Here is a 22,258-nt window from a genome sequence, read left to right on the forward strand (position 1 = left end):
CTGGGAGCAACAGCAAACCACAACATTTTCTTTAAATGCTGTGTAGCTTCCTCCTGTAGGGTGATATTATCTTTTCTTTAAGCTTCTGCCTTAAAAACAGTCTAAACTCCATTCCTGAACCCCCCCCCCACACACACACACACACTTTCCTGAGACATAAAAAAATCCCACCTCTGCAACTCCTGGTCCTGGAGGGCCGGTCTCCTGCAACTTTTAGATGCATCTCTACTTCAACACACTCGAGTCAAATAATGAGGTCATTAGCAGGACTCTGGAGAACCTGACTACACTTGGGAGGAGATTCAGCTGCTGGATTCAGGTGTGTTGGAGCAGGGAGACATCTAAGAGTTGCAGGACACTGGCCCTCCAGGACCTGGAGTGCCCACCCCTGACCGAATCTGTACCCTGGACGTTTCTTCAGAACACTTTGAGTCATTTATACCAGCAGAACCTACGAAGGTTCTAACAGGTGATGTTACCTACCAATGAGCTCCGGGACAAACTGAAAAGGCTTAATAATGCTCATCATTGTTTTGGCTGGAGGAGCCAGGCAGTTGGATCATTACACGTCATTTACTCAGAATGCACTGAATCATGGACAACATGGTGACATTCCGGTGATAATATTTTATTAAAATTTATAAAAATCTAATAACCTACAGTGTTGTTACTAAAATCTTTTTTATAACTAAAATAAATATTTCCAAAATAAAGTCTATTTTTATAACTAACCGTGGATCCCTTTAAAGTATTTTAGAGATTATTAAATTATCAGAATACAGAACTTGACCTGAACTGAAATTCGCCTTTGATTTAAAACCCTCTCTGTTATCTTTCTTATTCAACTTTCTTCCTCTTCCCAGAAATCCTTTCCCCTTTTGCCCTGGCGCCGAGGGCTTGTTAGCCTGGGGGGAAGATTTAACACCTTTGAGAGCGTGTGTGCGTGGGTGTGCGTGTGTGTGTTTGTGAGGAAGGAGATAAAGAAATTAAATAAGTCGGGTTTTCCTCTTTTATAGGCCAGTATCTCCTGCAGTGTTTGTACACTGTAAAAAGTAATAAGTTCACTTTACTTAAAAAAAGTTAGGAAACCGATTGCCTCAAAATCTTCAAGTAAAGTAGCTAATTCATTTTAAGGTGTTATTGCTAAAAATAACTATGTTTAGACCACTCAGATAAAGGCAGTAAACTTGAGTGCCGTTAACTCAAAATCATTAGTAAAGTTTACTATAAAATGTCAATTATGACTACTTCAAATTGTGAGTTATGTCAATTAAGCAGTACTCATAAAAATAAGTTATACTTACACGTTTAAGAGTTCACATTACTTGCAAAATATCAGGAAACCGATTGCCTTGATATGTTCAAGTAAGATGAACCAAAAGTGTTAAGTTATTGGAACGAAGAGCCAACAGACAGTTTGAATGGAAAAAAATGTTTAATAATTAAACAAGTTTACCTTAAATACAAGGTTCTCAAGTGTGGTTACATACACACTAACCTGGAAACAAAGTTTTCCATAGACTTTTTTTAGGGAAAAAAAATGACATGACTTTTTTTCTAGGGTAGCCTTCAATCTAATATTGAATCCTTCAAATGGCCCTCAGTCTTTAAAACTTTGAGAATCCCTGCTTAAATGTCTTTCTTGACTGGTGTGAAACAGAAACTAAATTCTCAATACTAGAGCCTAACATTTATCATAACATTGATAAAGTAAATAATGAAGTAGTGAAGTGAAGTAATGTTTCTCCTCATTAACATAAAACCATTTAGTAGTCTGCAAATGCAATGATGCTCTCTCCAACAAAAAAAGAATCAAACAAGAAATAAAAATCACTTTTCCAATAAGGGTAAAGGTATCAACATTGATCCATAATGTCACATCACATTCACTCATTGCATCAGAAGATTTTTGAGTGATTGTATTTTTGGTTTTAGGGATTTATATCCAAGTGACAGAAGCACCCTTTGGATGAAGTCAAAGGTGTACTTCAGTTGTTGAGGGTACTCCAAATTCAGAGAATAAATAAGTCCAAAGAGCAAACACATGGCACATGGCAAGACTTCCTTCCAAAATGATGGCAGTACTTGAAGACTGGAGGTGCAATGAGTCAGTGAAGGCCAGCCTGTCCTCAGGAATGATGGTCAGGATCCCAATGGGGGTGTGAGACACGTCTGGGTCTTCGCAATCCTAACAACAATAGAAGCAACACCACAATTACATATCAACATAACACTTCTTTAGGGTGACCAGACGTCCTCTTTTTCCCGGACATGTCCTACTTTTCAGACCTAAAAAAATGTCTGGGGGGAATTTAAAAATCGTTAGGGATTTTGGTCAACTGCCTCAAAACACATTACATAGCTTACAGTGCATTGTGATTACATTGCCACTCCGTTCCACTACTCCATTCCAGGTTTCTTTGTATGGCAAAGAAATCGGTAGCACATGTACACACATGTTCCCCCCGCCCCGTCTCCCCATCTCCACCCCGTTGGGCGCATGTGTGTCCGCCGATTCTACCCCCCGCCAACAAAAAAAGAAGTGTCCTCCTTTTCAGAAACCCAAATCTGGTGACCCTACACTTCTTCATCATGGCTGCTTCTCCTACAGTTTACAGCTGTCCCACCTATGGCAGTCTACTCATCATAAGCCTTCTATAACAGTACAGCGGCTTTTTTAACCCGCCAACATCTTTATCCTTATCCCTTTTCCTTTTTTTGTTTTGCGCCCCGGACAGCTTTTTTGCACTGCCGCTCCATCTTGTTGCCACTAAATAAACATGATATTTTCGACTAACGTTAGTCCCAGGCATCGCTAAATCATTACACATAAAGTTAACCTCAAAACCTGGACTTACGGATGAATTATACGGCTGAGATAACGAATATAAGTTTGCTAAAAAACAGTGGGACTTACCGTGACAAAACTTAGCTGCAGCAACCGCCGTATTGTTGACAGTTTGGAGCTTCTTTCAAACACGTCGTCACTCGTCAGTGTCCAATGCGCATGTGCGTTCAACGAGAGCTGCCGAATGATGCCGAGTTTTTTGCTGGTTATGCAGATGCGTTTTGCTCACTCATAACTCCAAGTTCGGGTTACTTGCTGCTGATGAGTTTGATTACTTGCCTCAGTAGAAAGTTGTCTTTGCTAAGTTTAAGTTAGTATAGTCAACAGAATAAGCTGGAATGAGTTCAGGTCACTTTTCTTTTTGAGTACACTTTACTTTTACATTTTACAGTGTACGGGTCACCAACCTGCACGGCTCCATGCGTATCTCAGCTGTCTGCTCTGCTCTCTGTCTGAGGCTGGAGCTCCTATTAAATGAAAAAATAACTTCATAAAGCCAAGTGTTGCATACAGAGCCCTGGAAAAAGTTTCAAACTCTGAACTTTTTCACAGTTTGTCACTTGAGCGAGTTTCATGTTTTTATGATGGACCATCATGCAGTATTAATTGTGAAATAAAATTAATACATTAATTTGAACACATAAAGATACTAAGAGTGCAGGATTATTAGAATCAGGCCTGAATCAGTCCTTATGCCGAACCAATAAAGCTGCTTGTCCTTTAGGGTATGTCACATATTTTTTCTTCTTCTTTGCAAACTAGCTCAGCCTTAGTCAGATTGGCTGGAGCCCATTCATGCTCCAAATCTTTTCTTTTATATTCAAGTTGCATTCACACCAGTCCAGTTAATGTTTGGTCCACATTCACTGGACTTTAGTTTGTTTGTGTAAAGAGTCCAGTTTGTTTGAGGAAGTGTGAATTAATTAAACTCTGATGCAATCACAAATCAAACTTTGGTCTCGGTTTGGTTGAAGTGAACTCTGGTTCAGCTAATATGTGAATATGCTTTGATCTAAACCATGACTCAGAGCAGGTTGGAGACCGCTCCAAAAGCACGAAGTGGACTACAGCTCAGGGCATTCTAGGTAAATCCAACCAAAGCTAACATGTTAGCCTAGCACTAGTGGGAGAAATGGCTTGTGGTTTTTAGCCAAAGAGTAAAGAGAAATCCTTAAACCGCTAAAATCTGACGTCTCCATTTTAGTTTCTATTTGGCAAAGAAGGAAGTTGTGCCAATGAAAACTTCTTCTGCAGTTTTTGTGTTGTTTTCTTCAGTGGTTGTTGGTGCAGCGCACCCACAGGCAAGGAGGGGAACAGCTTTTTCAAAGGGTTTTGGTTTGACTCAGAGCAGAGAGAAAGAGAACCACAGCAGCTGGAGATGGAGCAGCAGATTTGGTCTGGAGTTGAGCCGAGTCTACCAGACTATAAGATGTGAAAACAGCTTGAGATCTAGACTTTGACTGGGCCACACTAATATGTGAATATGCTATGATCTAAACCAGTGGTTTTCAAAGTGGGGGGCAACGGGAAGATGGAGGGGAAAAAAAGTTATACATGGGATTATTTTATTGAATAAAAATAATTAAAATATTCCTGTTTGGGTATAACTGCATTATGAAAATCATTCGCATAAAGCTTACAAATAATATTTTTCAATAACGAATCTCTTTCTAATTGGCTGGTGTAGCCGTTTTAATGTGGAGAGTGACATGCGTGTTGCTCTGGCAGACATTAAGCCCAGACTTGACAAACTGTGTAGAAACCATCAGGCCCACTGCTCCCATTAGCATAGCATGTCTCTGTCTCTCTCTCTCTCATGTAGCCTACATTTGTTATTAGGCCTGTAAACTTTTATTTTGTTCCCAAATCTTTCTGTTTTTTGCAAGGTATTGTTAAAGGAAGAAATAGTAAGTTAGCTTAATTTGGAAAAAGCTTGGCTCTCTCTATTTCCTTCCTATTCCCGGGTTCTTCCAGCAAGCAGCGTGTGCCAATCAGGAGTAACATGCGTGATGACGTCACAGAGTTACAGCGTTTAATCTCACAACAAGCAACGTATGAGTTAACAAGAAAACTGCAGAGTTACAGAGACATACATTCATTACCTGAGACAAACAAATTAAAACAAAGACAGAGACAGAAAGAAAAAGCAAAGACATGTCTTTGGAGAAGGCTGATGCCACAGCAATCTAAATTATTAACATTGTGGACTAACTTTTTATAGTGAAGGCGTTTCTCTCCTTGTTAATGTATTCAATTAAGGCGTACCCCTGGTTTGACCAACCAGGAGCTCTGTATGACCAATCAGACGCTACCTTGGGCGCCAATAAAACTTAGAACTTCCCCTAATTTCACGCCAGAGATCAAAGGCCATTTGCTCTCTGGAAGAACAATGGGGCAAGCCACTGCATCCTGGTCTTGTGGGCTCTAAGGCCATTTGGGCAAATAAAAGCATACAACAAGACTTCACAGATACCTGTGAAATTCGGAGTGCCTCCCGGCCAAATCAAGTAATTTAGTTTAAGGAAAGCTTATCTTCACAAACCTAGTTTTGCATTGAGCCTCTCCAAAGATTTGAATCTTTGCCTTATCACATACATCCTGAACAGTTTTCTAATACTAAACAACACATTTTCATTGAAACAATTTCCATTTGGTTCAGATATTATCATAGACAGTACAATTTTCAAATACATTCAGCATTCACCCTTCTAAACTTAGATAATGCACTTTAATTATAAACTTGCTATTAATACTTAGAAAAATGTTAATGATCTCAACATTCTATGTTGTATTTTAGTTTAAACCCTGCCAGATGTGGTTATAAAACCTTTTGATGTTCTGTGAACCCAATCGGCTTCTGCCCTGCAATAGATGCTAATTTCGTGGCTTCCTGAGCCCTGATAACAATCCTAAAAGATCTCCTTTGATCTGCATCTAGTTCCTGACCTTTGACATTTACTCTGCTGGATAATTTAACTGTAAATTCTTCACAGAACATCTGTTTAAAACCAAGAAATTTATACAACATAGAATGCTCAAGATACTCTTCACACATGACATAAGATTAACTGTTAAGAAATTTGTTCAAAATCAGACTGTTCAATATACCTTTTACACCTGGGGTAAGATTAGCTGTATTAAGCACTAAAAATAATAATTTTCCGTAACAGTATAAAGAGGTTCATTGTTTAAAAAATGGTTTTTAAAATTAAAGTGGTGAGCCTATGTTATTGTTATGTTATTCATTAAATTAATGAATTAAAGGTTAATAAAATATAATTGTGACTTTATCTTTACAAAATAAATGTGTTTTTATTTAGATGGTTTGTTCACTCATTTTTTAATTCTGTCGCTGTAGGTTACACACAAGTGTTTACGCATGTTTCATATGAGGGGGGTGGGGGGGGGGGGAGTCAGCTGAAAATGTACTGGTGTAGGGGGGCCTTGGCATGGTAAAGTTTTGGAACCCCTGATCTAAACCATTTCACTGTAACTGACTGTGTTTTTATGGTGGTTGTTCTGCTAACTAGGTGGCTTTGTATTTAGGGGCTTCAGAGTAAAGAGGGCTGAATACAGCAGCATACCACTCTTAGTCTTTACATGTAAAAACAAAAGTAAAACAACTACCATTTTCCTTCTCCACTTCTATTGACCTGTCGCATAAAATCCAAACAAAATACATCAGGGCTCTCAAACTCCAGGCCTCGAGGGCCCCAGTCCTCGAGGGCCGCAGTCCTGCAACTTTTAGATGTGCCTCTGCTGCACCACCTGAATAGAATAATTAAGGCTCTGGAGAACTGATCTACACAAGGTGGAGGTAATTAAGCCATTTCATTCCAGTGTTTTGTTCCTGTGGCACATCTAAAAACTGCAGGGCCCTCGAGGACTGGAGTTTGAGACCCCTGAAATACATTAATAATGTAACAAGTTGTGGAAAGAGGCGTGGATACTTTATCATGGTGTAACTCGTCTGTGATGAAACCTGAGGCCAGTCTCGCTCATCAGTCCCCTGAGAGACACACACACCTCCACTTGTTCAAACAGAGACTTTTATGTGCTGGCAGAAGCCACCAAGGGGGAAATAAGAACATGCAATTTACCTTGGCACCATGCTGGGTTCAGCTGATGCAGCGCTGCCATTCAGTCACTCCCCCAGCCCCTCCCCCCATAGCAAATACACCAACCCTTCAACCCCCACCAACAACAATAAATACACTCACCCTGCGCTCCAGCCAAGAGGAACAACCACCGAATGAGGCCACTAAGTGAGGTGCCTCAGCTTTTTGTCTCTTTAGTCATAAAAGTGACTCTCTGGCCATCAGCTTCTCATTTTCTGAGCAAACTCCTACCAGCTTATGGTTCCCCCTTTTTTTGTGCTTGTAAGCCGATACATATGGAGTACAGGCCTAATGTGTAACGCAGCACATTACATTTCAATCCCCACCTGTTCGCTGAAGGCTTGGCATCTGAAAGGATTTCCTTTTTCAGACCAATGCTCCAGGCAGTCGAACAAACGCTTCAACATGCCGCCCAGAATTTAAGTGGTTAAAAGTTCTGGATTGGTTTTACACTGAATTATTCAGACTTTCTCTCATCGTCAAAAGGTTTTAATTTGTTGCTGTGCACCCCGGCGAAAAGCAAACTGTCACTGGGGAAATGACAGAAGGTAAAACTGAGGAGCTGATACTATACACCTGATGAGAAAAAGTTGATATAAATCCATTTCAGTCCTTCATGTTCTGTTTTATATCAGTGGAACAGAAGTGGAAATGTTCTCCACAGTTCTCTTCTTTACTCAGGAGAAGTAACCCACCCAGAGTAATCCTCCATACAGCAAGTTGTTCAAAAATATCAAAACAGAAGATTTATGCTGAGATTATGGACTCAATTAATGAAAGACCTCTGGAGGTTATTGGTTGCACTGGATTTATTTAGGAGGAGTTGGGTATCTTTAAATTGTTAAATATTGCAAAAATATTTCTACCTTTTTTCCTACTTTGTGGTTATTTTATAACTATGCCATGCTATATAATTTGTGACAAAATGTGGAAAAGCTGAAGGTATATGAAGAGGCAGAGTATATGAACATTACAATACTGGGGGGAAATAAACTGCTTGGTTACTCATGTAAGTTTGAGCCTGAGCTCCAAACAGCCTTAAGTTGTTTTCACCATCCTGCCCATTTCCATCACCAAGCACATTATGCTAATGGGCAGAAGCGGGCCGCGCTCTGTCAAAGAGATGCTGCTGCTTTTAAAGGGACTGTTCGCCTTCATCAAGTTTTAATGAGAGCGAAGAGAAATCAGCAGAGATGTTGCACAGTCCACTTTATCCCAGCACACTTTGCTTTACTCTACAGCGCTCAGGTACAGCACAGCTGCTGCTTGTTCAACTTTTCAGCAGCACTTTCTTCGTTTGAGATGACTTCCTGTCTCTTTAGATACAAACAGGACTGAAGAAGCAGGTTTAGCTGCTTATTGAAGAAGTGTTCAAAACCATAACATGCAGAATTCATGTGTCAGTTTACAGTTTGGATAAGCAGACATAAAGATTGCCTTGTTTCCTTATTTGGTGACGTTTTTCCTGATGTGATATGTGTGAACAGTCCAACCTGGTGCTGTGATGTCACTCACAGTTTCATGTGTTACACACACCAAGTACCAGGTGATCCTGTCAGCTGTCTTTTCTTCCCCATTGTCTTCCTCAAACATGCGGCTGTCAGCAGCAGGTTGGAGTTTAACTCTTCTTCTTTTCATGATTCCAGATGGATTGAAGGATAAACAAAGAACTCACATATTAACCCACAGCTGTTCATTATGTGAGCCACGTTAACTCAGTGCTGAAGGTTGGTGGTGTGCAGTGGAGAAAACTGGTTTGGATAATATTTGACCTTTTATCTTATATTTTTAGTGACACTGCATCTTATATGTGGAGTAATGAATTATTTTTTTAGCTTCATATGGAGTTTGAAATTGAGCAACTAAAGATTTCTGAGATTGAATGTGAACCTGTTAAAAAGACTGCATGGATAGATGAGACATTACTGAAGTCAGAGTTCAAGCTTCAGCTTTTGCCTTTTGTCTCTTTTTCTTCTTTAGTTAAAAGTAGCAGCGTCATAGATTCAGTTTGAATGGCACCTTTTCCCATTAACAATATAGTTTGTTTCACTTCATAATGCGTATTGCTGCACAAATAACCATTTTGGTTTCCTTTAATATTTTCTCTCCAAATGTTTAAAGAGCTTCAGTTTTCAACATTAATGTTTCTATCAGTTATTCTAATGCATGGCTGCACTATAGATATCTGCATCGAGGATTCTCTAATGAGTCCAGGTGGGTGTAACATATGCAACACATATTTCAACATAAGGATGGGTCATTCCACTTACTGTGTTTAAAATATGTCTGACAAATGAAGTCATCCTGTTAAAGCTCAGAGAAAAAACTCGTGTACATGATGGATTTGTAAAGTGAGTCAGTCCAGCTGCATACCAATTTAGTGAGCCTCTAACCACCTTCATACTGCCAGAGTTTAGTGGAGCAGGTTGGGAGTAAAAGACCTGGGATGCAACTCGCTGCTGGAAACTATTTCTTATGGAGATTTATTGGCGTTCTTAAAGCAGTTGCTCCGTTCTCCCAAACACACTGAGCTCCACTGGGTCTTCAGGTCCAGAGCCGCCACCCGAGAGCAGAACCACAGAACCACAAGTCACTTACTCCTTCAAAAACACATTCACTCACTGCAGCCGCCATTAAAAACAAGAAAAACAGTCAATTTTCAGTAAACGTACAGGATGCTTGGTGAGGTTACCAGTTAGCCATTTCAAAACTTTACAGTTTTTGTTGTTTCAGGTCCGGTTTATGTCTACAGCACATTTCAAAATCAATTATGAGATAAATATTACATTATGTCAAATACCACCAAGCAAACATAAGATATATTGATCAGAATTTTACAGCTTCAACCAGCTTTAGCCTCAGAGGAACTCAGGGTTTCGGCTGTTTTTCAGTTTTTTGGGAGTTTGTTCCACACATGTAGAAGCTGAATGCTGCTTCTTCATTTTTGGTTCTGGATGCAGAGCAGAACCAGAGCCAGAAATGGAACCAGAATCAGGTTTATACTATTCCATACTTCTGTACGTAATTCCCGGAATTCCCAGCGCTTAGGAACCACAGCTGCTCCCAGAATAGATAAATTCCGCAAATACTTGAGACTCCCTCAAAAAATGAACAGTTCAAACAGAAAATATGTATAAATCATGACATGCAAAGTGGTAGCAGCTTTAGCACTACAGCAGAACTAACATCCACAGCTGTCATTATATGGGAAGACAGTCAGTCAGCACCAAGGAAAACAAATGATTTCCTGTTTGGAAATTCTCAGCATTAAGTATTTCAGCTTTTTCTTTGGAATATTTTAGATATGCTTTTGAAAAAAAAAAAAAACATGATTATGCATTACACTCAGAAAAATCTGAATACTGAATCAGAAAAATGGCATTTTCTATCTTCTATAAATGATATCAGCCCACAGAAGGTCACTCAGGCTATTTTGGTTCAGTGTGGAGATAATTCTGCCTTTTTATAAGAAATATGACAGATTCAGAAGAAGAGGGGTTTTATTATAAAGTCACTTCTAGTTTAGAAAATAATAATGAAGAAAGTTTTAATTATAAGTCAGAGTGGACCAGTTTTTATGATTTTATTACTTTCATAGTTGATAAAGTGATTTACTAGGAAATGTAAACTGATATGCAGTGGTTTGGTTATGTGTGTAAAAATATTGATTTTGTATTAAAGGTGACAATGAAACTGATCTATAGATACATGAGGTACTAATTAGTAACTACAACTTTTAGAACTTCGTTCACTTATTTACTTAATGCAAAAAATATTAAATCCACTACAGGCTCAAATAATATGATGTTATGATCCATTAGAGACATAAAGATATTAAAGTTAGAATTCAGTTACACAAACTCTCCTTTGGCTTCTGCCGGCAGCAGGAGAGTTGCAGAGCCTGGAAAGCAAAAGGAGTGATTTGTATTATGTTGAAATAATGCCTCTAAAAATGAAAGAGGCAAAAAATTGTTCTTTGGAAATTGAACTTTTTCATCTGTGAATGCCTTAAAAGGTTTTCCATCATTTCTTCGTTTCACATATTTTTATTTTTGGAAAAAAAAAAAAAATCAAAGTATTTGCTTTTCCTCTACTACTTCAAGGTGAGCAGTTAATGTGCCAAAAGCACTTTGTGGCGTTTTAACCACATTGTGCTGCGATGTGCAGCCTGTGGGCCTCCTCATTGTCTGAAGTGGAATTAGGACTCGAGGATAGTCAGATTATTCATGACTGCTTCTGCTTTGCATCAGCTCATACAGAGAGCCATCGGCTCCGTCAGTCAGTGCCAGTGAGGCCATATGGTGTTGCCTCAGGGGCCGACAGCAGGAAGAGTTGTGTTATTAAAACCTCAGGTAAAAAGTTGCAATGTTCACCCAGCCTTCATTTTATCCCCCTTCACTTCCACGGTGTGAAGAACTAATGAGTTTGTGTGCTAGGACTGTCTTTTAGTGCTAAGTCTTTTTAGATTATTATTGTCTTTTAGAGGAAAAATGTAGAGTAAATAAGGCAAGTTTGATCCAACTATTTTTAGATTGAATCTGGGGGAAAGTATCAATTATTGAGGTCTGGCTGAAGAGAGAGTTGGTGTAAAGATTAATAATGAAAGACTGAAGTGTGTGGAGAAACTGGAGACAGGTAGATGGGTGTAAAGGAGAAGAGAAAGTGTGTGAGATTCAGTTCTGCCCTTTTTTTGTCTGGGCTATAATAACACATTCTAATGTTCTAACATATTTTCAGACTCATTTCTCTGCACTGACGCATATTATGTCCATGTTTTACAGCCAAACTTTAAACACTATAAACATCAGGAGTTTGAGAATATTTCTTAATTACACCATTTTTATTTTATTTCAGGTTAAAAATGTCCAATAAATATGTTGGCTTTTGATTGAGTGTAATCAGAAATATTTAAATAACTTCTTTTCTCTTCAGCTTTTCCCTTTAGGGGTCACCACAGTGAAAAGATTAGCAAAAGTCTGTTTAATTAAGCAATGCTGGGAGCTAAACAAACTAGCTCTTTGTTAGCTAGCTTGTTTAGCTAGTTAGTTAGCAACAGGACTAGCATACCCTGCCTGGCATCTTATTTAAAAACAGAGTTTAAGCAACAAAATTTATATGTTTTAAAATGTTATGGGCTTTGAAACCATTCGTCTTTAAATTCATATGCTGAAATCCAAAATTAGCTGATAACTGCAAAGGCTGACAAATTATTTTATATTTGTGAAAGTTGGGTATTTTTAAGCTTAAAAAGTAGAGAGGATGAAAGCATGAGATGTCCTGAGCAAAGCAAGGCATATCCATGTTGTGGATATGCCTTTGAAAAGAGTTCAGCGTTAATGCAGAACATTTTCTGTCAGTTTACGCCAGTAGAAAACCTCATTTCTTTCTTTTCATCGGTTCTTAGCTAACGAATCAACTTGACTTCAGAAAACTGCTACTGGTGCCTGAAGGCAACAAGTTCTTGCCAAATTGTGGAGAAATCTTTATGGTTTTATGTTTTGCGGTTTCAGAGGCAGAAATCCTGAAAAGTTCTAATAATTTTTTATTGCATCTTTCATACAAAGTGGCTAAATGAAGCTAAATCACACTCACTCTTACACTTACAGAGAGCACTTTGCCAAATCTGAAAAAAAGTAAAATTCTTTGTCATTTACTTGAATTTTATATTTGTTTTATGAGCAATTTCCTGCTGAAAATTGTTTGCTTGTCATTCTGCTCTCCCATCTGACTATAAAAGCCCTTAAACTTTAACAAAACAATGAATTTGGCTCTGTGCAAAATGTTTCTGCTCTGTGTACACAACCTCCACAGTTATTACGTGATTTTTCTCTCTTTCTTCCATATTTTAGTATTTTGTTGAATATGCAGTTTTACCCCTTTTCCTGCCTGGTCGTTTTTCTCAGATGAGCAGGTGGTTTAGGATCCATACTTGTTCATCTTGACATTTCTTAAAGGCCATTTAATGCTCACCAGACAGAAGTTAAACTATATGAGGTAGACAGAAACTTGGTGTGTACAAGTCGAGCTTCATTCAAGTGTTGGCGACAGATCTTCAGGATGAATAACGTCCTTTATGGAGGCTGTCCGTGTTTTAGTCCTCTAATCGCTTTTGTAAGCAAAACATCAATTTATCTAATCCACACCAGTCAGTGCTCTTTATTTAAGCCCTATACCCAGGCACACACACAAAGGGAGAGTCAAAGGTCACACTTCCACCCCCATGCCTCCTTCCATTATTTCCAGTCCAATTTCCTGGATGTAAAGAATCCTCCCTCATGTTGAGAGCAGTGTGTATGGTGAGGTTCAGGCATGAATATGGAGGAGATCTGGATTCACACCCAAACCAGCTGGAGATAATCAGCAGGAAGGTGACGGACATTTAGCAGCCTGACCCAGATCACCCTCATGTTCTATTCATGGTGACCTTTCCGTTGTCGTCTCCATCCACTCACCCTTCAATCAGCCTGAACTCCTATCTATAACTAACGTCCAATTAGAAGGACGGATGGGACATTTTTTAAAGGTGCATTCTTAGATTTCAACATTGATGCTAATATCTTTGCTACACTATTGCTTTGCATGATGCTGTTGGGAATAAAATGTTGACTTCTAAATGATCTCTACTTCTTGACCTTCCAGCCTTTTGTTTTGTTTCATCCTCGTTTCTTTTTCCACCCGTTATTAGAAATAAAACATCTTAGTTCTAAGATTCACATTTGAAACCAAATGATGTCTCAACTTAATAGCTGGGTCAGTTATTAGACATGCTATGGGGTTTTGGACATGTCTAATATTTGGCCACAGATCTCACCTGACATCAATGTTATGTCTTTATGACAGAAACGCTGTCAATTTCACACCTTTGATCCCAACATACATGGACTATTCATACAGAAGACTTGGTTGGTCTTGATATTCCACAAAGTTCCCTTCATTTTTTCTCATTTAAATCCATTTTTTAGGCATTTAAAATTTTTACACAGCAAAGTGGGAAAGCGAGTTGTAAGCACTTTAAAAAAAAAAAAAAACTTTACCTAATGATGTCATGGTTCCTGAAGAAACTGGAAAAGGTTTAATTTAAACATTTTAAGAGTCTGGATAAGTAAAATCCTTCCTTTCTCCGTTCCATTCTTTCTTCTTTAGGGTTAGGGTTACTTGACCTTTACTACTTGACCTTTGGCCTTTTGTTTTGTTTCATCCTTGTTCTCTTTTACTACTGTTTTTTCCTCCTTCCCTCCTGTTCACCATGGAAATATTTGACATACATTCATACTGAAAACAAACTCTAGAAAGAAGAGTTTAAAAAGATTTACACATGAAAATGTGTAGGAAGTTTGTGATGGAAAATTGGAAATGGGGAAAATAAATGAACTTTTGTAACTTGAGATGCTCTTAAAGAAAACATGATGAAGCCATCTGCTGTGACCAAAGCTTAAAGAATGTGCAAAAAGGTTGATTATTCAATGATTGAGCGAGTTGAGAAAAGCCTGGAGGTCAATCAGCTGGCTGTGAATAAAGGAAAAGCTGAGGAGTCAAGGTCAGACGTACAATCTGCACCAGAGAATCTGAATGATGAGGAGAAAATGAATCGCATGTTGTTTTGATCAAAACATAAAAGTTTGCAAACTGATGATGATTTCTGATTTTTAAAATTATTTTACACAAAAGCTCTTGCTGTTCTCATCTTTAAACATAATGTCAAGAAAATATGACTCCACAGAAAGTTTGAGAAATAGGTTGTTACTAAAAAACTGTCAAATCCTTTTAAAGTTTTGTTCATGAATTTTAAATGGATCCAAGTTGATTACTGCTTTCATCTTCCACATTTTAGACGAGCTGGGATATTTGCTCCCAGACTCTACTGGCAGCAGTAATGGCCTAAATAAGAAGCTTTGTACAAATCTACTGGAAAGATGCTTAATTATGGACCTATTTTCCTTTGAGCATGATTAGCTTTACAGAATCTGAGTTTTCCTCAGTCCTCATTCTGCTGAACTGGCCCAGATGGAGGGTTCGTTAGCAGCAACCTTGTTTCAGTCTGCTGGGTGAATGTAGGGGTTTCACCAACTAGTCTTCTCGTCAATTCTTTACTCTCAATGGTTTTTTATGGAGCCAGTCCACTAGCCTCAATCACGTGACAAAACAGATGTTTCCAAGGAAACGAAAGAAAGTGAACTAGATGAGTTTGTCAGACATGTGACGGGGTTCTATTATTACTTGGTCAAACATAAATGACAGGCCTACAGACAGCTCAACTTGTATAAAAATGTAAATAATTTACCAAAGAGAAACTGAAAACTGCGTTATCCAGTGTTACGGCTGCAGTGGGTCTCTGCTTTTTCTCCTTTTAGGATCCTGGAGGCAGGCCTTCTGCAGGTGTTATGTTTTTTCCCTGATTGGTGCTCTGCTGCTTTAAAAGCTGTCATGCTGCAGCAGTCAGGAGGCTTTTTCTCCTCTCCCTCCTCAGAACCCCAGTTGGTTTGGTTTGGACCTTATGATTGAGTTTTGTTAGGTTTGTTTTGCGTTTGTTTATTTCTAATTGGTTATGGGTTTTGTATTAATTTGTTCTGGCTTCTTATTTCAGGTAATCCCTTTTCAGGTTTTACTTAATATAATTTAATAAATTTCATTTTTCATTAACTCAGAAAATCCTTGTGTGGTCTCCATTAATGTTACCCCACCAAACGAGCCAGGTGGACGTAACATTGTGGGGGCTCGTCCGATTCATGTGGACTAATTATGCTTAATTGGCCTCATTGTTGGTCTTCAGGTTGCAGTTACATGCCCCTGATTTTGGTTTTCCTGTGTTGCAGGTTGTTTGTGGGTTTTGGGCTACTTTAAGGTCTTTGGAACCTTACTAGATTTTGGACATTTTTTGTGTTCCATATGTCTGTTGTTGGAGGTCCATGAGGATTTTTTGCTCTTTTGTTAGAGGGGGGGGGGAGAGAAGTCTCTTTGTTTTGTGTCAGGTAAGTGCTATCTGGTGTTTGTTGTTTGGCAACTCCATTTTAGACGACCCTGTTTATTATTTTAGTTTGTTATTTTTGGGCTGGACTCTGGGCTGAGGGCACCGCCGTGGTTTGCTGCCTGACAGGTTTTGGCCTGGTGGGATTTGCTGCCAGCGGTATCTTGGTGCTTCAAGTGCCTTGGCTCTTGGAGGAAGGCCTGAAGACTAGGCTAAGATTAGTCAGGGTTTTGGACACTTAGTTAGCTGTAGGTAAATGGAGATTTGCCTTTGGTTAGTACCAGTTATGCACTTCCTGATTGTTGGTTAAAAAAATAAATAAATAAATAAAATAAAAAACCTGAAAAACAAAAAAAAAAATGGTATTTTCTGATTAGGTTGGTTTGTTGGATTATTTTTGTTGGAAATGGATGCTGTGGGTTCTTTTTTGGCTTCCCCAACTTTAGAACTGTTGGAAAAGCTTACTAAGGAGCAGATTCATCAAGTAGCTGAACACTTTGAAATTGACCTTGGAGCTGCAAAAGGATTTAAAAAACCTCAATTAAGGAGTTTCTTAAAAGACAAACTTGTACAACTAAATGTCTTTACTATTTCTCTTTCAGATGCTGATATGTCAGATGTAACTTCCCGGGGCATAGATTCTTTAACTGGTGCTTCAAAGTTGGATGATGACTCGTCAGGTCCAATAGTATCTCAAGAGTCTCAATTAAAGTTTCAATCTATGAGAACTGAGATGGAAATGCAGTTTGAGGTGGAAAAATTGCGGCTAGCACATGAGCTTGAGGAAAGAAAACTAGCTTTACAAGAAAAGAGGCTAGCGCATGAACAAGAAGAAAAGAGGTTAGCACATGAGTTGGAGGTTAAGAAATTATCTTTGGAAGCTGAGCGCTTGAAGTTGAGGTCTGAGGGCAGGTTAAGTGGTGGATCTTTTAATCTGTCTCAAGGTGGTGATGGGTTTTCTGGACATAACTTGGTTAACATGTTGAAGCTGGTACCCAAGTTTAATGAACAAGATCCTGATGTGTTTTTCTCTTTGTTTGAGGACATGGCAGAGGACAATGAGTGGGGTGATCTCGATTGTTCCATTCTGCTGCAAAGTGTGCTGGTGGGTAAGGCCCAAGAAGCTTATGTTTCATTAACTTCAGCTGAAAGAAAGGTATACAAATCTGTTAAAGAAGCTGTTTTGAAGGCTTATGAACTGGTTCCTGAACATTACAGGCAACAATTTAGGAACTGCAGGAAGGCTGAAAAACAGACAAATACAGATCTAGTCAGACAACTAAACACCCAGTTTTATCGTTGGTTATCAGCTGAAGGTGTGAAGGAGTTTGAATCCCTTTGTGATTTGATGGTGTTGGAACAGTTCAAGACCATTATTCCAGATCGGGTTGCCACATATGTTAACGAACAAAAAGTAAAAACTGCTGCTAAAGCTGCTGTCTTGGCAGATGAGTATGTTCTGACCCATAAAACTGTGAGGGATTACAATTGGAAAGGCAGCTATAGCTTTAAGGAATCTCATCATGACTGGTTCTCTGGTAAGACTGGAGTGGAACCTACATTGAAATCTAAAGCAGACTCTGTTTGTAACTATTGCCGCCAGAAAGGACACTGGAAAAATGAGTGTCCTCTGAATACCAAAATTAAATCGGCTAGGAGTAAACGAGATAATCAAAAACCTGTTGCTTTAGCCAGCGTTTCACAGTTGCATTCAGTGGAGTCTACACATCCAGCTAAAGTTGAAAGTGTAAGACCAACTGTTTTGGCTGCATCTGTTGACTATAAGTTTTTTTCAGAACTGACTGATACAAATCCCCAGATTTGTGAGAAGGATGTCGGACAAGACTATGCACCTTTCATCACAAATGGGTTTGTTTCTTTGAGTGGCAGTTCAGATAAAGTGGCTGTGAAGATTCTACGTGACACCGGAGCATCTGAATCCTTCATATTGGAATCTGTTTTGCCATTTTCTCTTTTATCTGATACTGGTTGTAGTGTCTTAATTAGAGGTATTGGGTTGGAGACTTTCTCTGTGCCTCTTCATAAGATCTACTTGCAGTCAGAACTTGTACAAGGAGAGGTAACTATAGCTGTTCATCCTTCTTTGCCTGTGGAAGGTGTGTCTCTCATTCTAGGAAACAATCTGGCAGGTGGACGTGTGTGGCGAGATGTTGCACCCCCTCCAGTGGTCCGAGCTTGTCCATCCGTTTCTGTGTCAGACGTATGTGCTCGAGACTTTCCTGAGGCTTTTCCAGCTTGTGCAGTAACTCGTGCCATTACTCGTTCTTTGGCTGATAAGGAGGACGAGTCTGGTAAGCCTGGTACTATTCTTGAGAAGACTGCCTGTTTGCCAACTCTTCCTGTTCCTTTGTCACTCAGTGAGTTGATTGCAGCCCAGCAGGAGGACACAACCTTAGCTGCTCTGTTTGACCAAGTCCAGGCAGCTGAACAGGACACAAAAGTGTCAAGTGGATATTTTCTACAAAAAGATCTGTTGGTACGTAAATGGTTGCCTTATAGTGACAGGGAAATTGTTGGTCCAGTTTATCAAGTTGTTGTTCCAGTCAAGTTCAGAAACCTTGTTTTGAAAACTGCTCATGGAGAATTGTCTGGACATTTAGGAGTCAATAAAACTTATAATCGAGTTTTACAACATTTTTATTGGCCACGTCTAAAAAAAGATGTCGCTTATTTTGTGAAAACTTGTCACACTTGCCTGTTAACTGGGAAACCTAATCAGACCTTGAAACCAGCTCCACTTTTTCCCATACCTGCTGCTGGTAAACCTTTTGAACACTTGATAGTGGACTGTGTTGGCCCACTGATTCCTTCAAAGTCAGGATCTGTGTATTTGCTGACAGTTATGTGTAGAAGCACTCGTTATCCTGCAGCCTATGCTCTGAAAACCATTACGACAATCGGTGGTCAAAGCTTTGTCGAATTTCATTTCAGTGTTCGGAATTCCGAGGACCATTCAGACAGACAGAGGAACCAACTTCACTTCACGTATGTTTGCTGAGATTTTGAAACAACTTGGCGTAGTTCATCAACAAAGCAGTGCTTATCATGCTCAAAGCCAGGGGGCGCTAGAGCGTTTTCACCAAACCCTGAAGGCATTGTTGCGAGCATACTGCACAGAGTTGAGTAGAGACTGGGAAGAAGGTCTGCCTTGGCTTCTTCTGGCAGCTCGTGAAGTTGTGCAAGAAAGTACAGGGTTCAGTCCGAATGAACTCGTGTTTGGACATCAGGTGCGTGGTCCTCTCGCTATTCTAAAATCGAACTTGGAGAGTTCTGATCCACCATCAAACTTGTTTGACTACATTAATGGTTTTCGTCGCAGACTTTTCTTGGCTGGCAAACTAGCCTCTGAGAATCTTAAAAAGGCTCAGAGAAAAATGAAACAATGGTTTGACCAAAAAGCTGAAAGAAGAGTGTTTCACCCAGGAGATAAGGTGCTTGCCTTACTTCCCATTCAGGGTTCACCATTTCAGGCAAAGTTTTACGGTCCATATTTTGTGTTGAGACAGGTGTCTGAACAAGACTACATGGTTTCTACCCCAGACCGTAAACGACCAACTCAACTGTGCCATGTAAACTTACTAAAGCCTTATTTTGGTCGTACTCTGGAGGAAAAAGATGTGAAGGCAGTTGCTGCTTCTGTGAAAGTAGACTTGAGCTGCACAGCAGGATTAGATGAGGATGTGCAAACTCCAGATGATGCTGTGTTTCAACCAAGACTTAAGAACTCTGAGATATTGTCTAACTTACAAACATTATTGAGTCATTTGTCTACGGAAAGAAGCGAGCAGTTGAAGCAGTTAATTTTGGATTTTCATGTTTTGTTTAGTGACATTCCAACATGTACTAATTTAATTGAGCATGATATTGATGTGAAAGATGCGCAGCCCATCCGTCAACATTTTTATCGTGTTCATCCTGAGAAAAGCAAGTTTTTGGAGACAGAAATTCAGTATTTGCTGGACAACGGCCTGGCTAAACCATCTTGTTCCAGTTGGGCCTCACCATGTTTGCTGGTTAAAAAACCTGACGGTACTTATAGATTCTGTACTGATTACAGGAAATTGAACAGCATTACAAAACCTGACTCCTACCCACTTCCTCGGATGGAAGATTGCGTTGATCGTGTTGGAACAGCGAAGTATGTGAGTAAATTTGATTTGCTCAAAGGTTATTATCAAGTACCTTTGACTGCGCGAGCCCAAGAAGTTTCTTCCTTTATTGTACCATCTGGATTATACTCTTACACTGTAATGAGTTTTGGTCTTAGGAATGCACCTGCCACTTTCCAGCGGTTGATGAATCAAGTAGTGGCTGGGTTGGAAGGTCTACTTGGATGATGTAGTGGTCTACAGTGACATTTGGGCTGAACACATACAACGCATTCGGAAATTGTTTCAGCGTCTTCAGGATGCTCATTTAACTGTGAACTTAGCAAAATGTGAGTTTGCAAGAGCTACAGTGACTTATTTGGGAAAAGTTGTTGGGCAAGGACAAGTAAAACCAGTAAGAGCTAAAGTCCAAGCTATTGATAGCTTCCCTCCTCCTACCTCAAAGAAGGAGCTGATGAGGTTTTTGGGTATGGTGGGTTACTATAGAAACTTCTGTCAGAATTTTTCTACTGTAGTTGCTCCATTAACCAACCTATTAAAAGCTAAAGTCCAGTTTAAGTGGTCTTCAGACTGTCAGAAGGCTTTTGAAAACATCAAGTTTCTCTTAAGCACTGCACCTGTTTTGTCTGCACCAAGATTAGATCGGCCATTCCAAGTACAGGTTGACGCAAGTCAAGTGGGTGCGGGAGCCATTTTGTTGCAGACTGAGGAAGGTATTGACCATCCAGTCTGTTTCTTTTCTAGAAAGTTTAATCAACATCAGCTTAATTATTCAACCATTGAGAAAGAGGCCTTGGCTCTTATTTGGGCACTGCAGCACTTTGATGTGTATGTGGGCGGGGGTGCGTTTCCTGTTGTGGTGTATTCAGATCATAACCCTTTGACCTTTTTGCACTCCTTACAGAGTCCAAATCAGCGGTTGATGCGATGGGCCTTATTTCTGCAACCTTACAACCTTGATATTCGGCATATTCGAGGCACTGACAACGTACTGGCTGATGCATTGTCTCGTGCCATTGATGGACCAGAATAACAAGAAAGATGGTTACAGAGGTCCTTGTTGGGATCCTCTGTTTAAAGGGGGGAGGTGTTACGGCTGCAGTGGGTCTCTGCTTTTTCTCCTTTTAGGATCCTGGAGGCAGGCCTTCTGCAGGTGTTATGTTTTTTCCCTGATTGGTGCTCTGCTGCTTTAAAAGCTGTCATGCTGCAGCAGTCAGGAGGCTTTTTCTCCTCTCCCTCCTCAGAACCCCAGTTGGTTTGGTTTGGACCTTATGATTGAGTTTTGTTAGGTTTGTTTTGCGTTTGTTTATTTCTAATTGGTTATGGGTTTTGTATTAATTTGTTCTGGCTTCTTATTTCAGGTAATCCCTTTTCAGGTTTTACTTAATATAATTTAATAAATTTCATTTTTCATTAACTCAGAAAATCCTTGTGTGGTCTCCATTAATGTTACCCCACCAAACGAGCCAGGTGGACGTAACACCAGTAAGCAGCCAAAGTCCGCTTACTGGATAACAAAGTGGATTTCTTACATCTGAGGCTGAGAGTTTCTGCAGAGATGACGAACTGTGTCATTATTTGCTTAACGGCAACATGCCGGACTCAGCCTTTCAGATCAACGGTCTTCAGTTATTCAGAGCGGACCGCGACGAACGGCTGGGAAAAACACGGGGAGGAGGACTCTGTATGTACGTGAATGAAGGTTTGTGTACGAACTGTGGACTGGTTAAAAGCTGCTGCTCGGAGGCGATAGAACTCATGACAGTAAAATCTCAGCCGTACTACCTGCCTTGGGAGTTTACTGCAGTGTTTGTCACCATTGTTTACATCCTGCCGGGTGCTAACGGCAACTAAGCATCGAAGGAGCTGTATGACACCGTTAGCTCACTGCAGATGATACTCCTAGAAATACGTCCAGGAAATTCAAGTTCACTTCAGCACCAACAACCCCTGGCGCATGTGGAAGGGTATCAAGTGCATCACTAACTACAACATCAGGAGTGCACAATGTCCAAGGGACCCCTCACTGAAAGATGCACGTAATAAATTCTATGTACGCTTCGAGGATCCTAACATCTCCCTCAGCATCAAACTAATACCACCACCTGGTGACATGCCTCTCTGACACGCCTCACAGCAGATGTGAAGAAGTCCCTCCAGGAAATCAACCCCCTTAAGACTACAGGCCCTGACAACA

General features: G+C 39.8%; 2 protein-coding genes across 3 annotated transcripts in view; both read left to right on the forward strand.

Annotated features, from left to right (window-relative positions):
* The window catches only part of agrn (agrin), a 421,905-nt gene that overhangs the window by 169,416 nt on the left and 230,231 nt on the right, over positions 1-22,258 (forward strand). The gene's annotated exons all lie outside the window — the stretch shown is intronic.
* Positions 15,274-21,155, forward strand: LOC122831380. 2 transcript variants are annotated; one of them, XM_044117517.1, is made up of 3 exons: positions 15,274-18,428; positions 18,884-20,094; positions 20,966-21,155. In XM_044117517.1, exons 2-3 carry the CDS (start codon positions 18,940-18,942, stop codon positions 21,092-21,094), a joined length of 1,284 nt encoding a protein of 427 aa, XP_043973452.1. In that variant the 5' UTR covers positions 15,274-18,428; positions 18,884-18,939; the 3' UTR covers positions 21,095-21,155. The 2 variants fall into 2 exon arrangements, with proteins under 2 accessions (XP_043973452.1, XP_043973449.1); XM_044117514.1 differs by having other exon boundaries at positions 15,274-20,094.

The sequence above is a fragment of the Gambusia affinis genome, linkage group LG01 (genome assembly GCF_019740435.1).
Source record: "Gambusia affinis linkage group LG01, SWU_Gaff_1.0, whole genome shotgun sequence".
NCBI lineage: Eukaryota > Metazoa > Chordata > Actinopteri > Cyprinodontiformes > Poeciliidae > Gambusia > Gambusia affinis.

What these genes read in the sequence shown, in the direction of transcription:
- LOC122831380 (XM_044117514.1), top strand. Translation starts at nt 18,940, where the DNA reads ATGTTTGCTGAGATTTTGAAACAACTTGGCGTAGTTCATCAACAAAGC. An exon ending in GTGTTGGAACAGCGAAGTAT is followed by an intron (nt 20,095 to 20,965) that starts GTGAGTAAATTT and finishes CACTCCTTACAG; the next exon opens with AGTCCAAATCAGCGGTTGAT.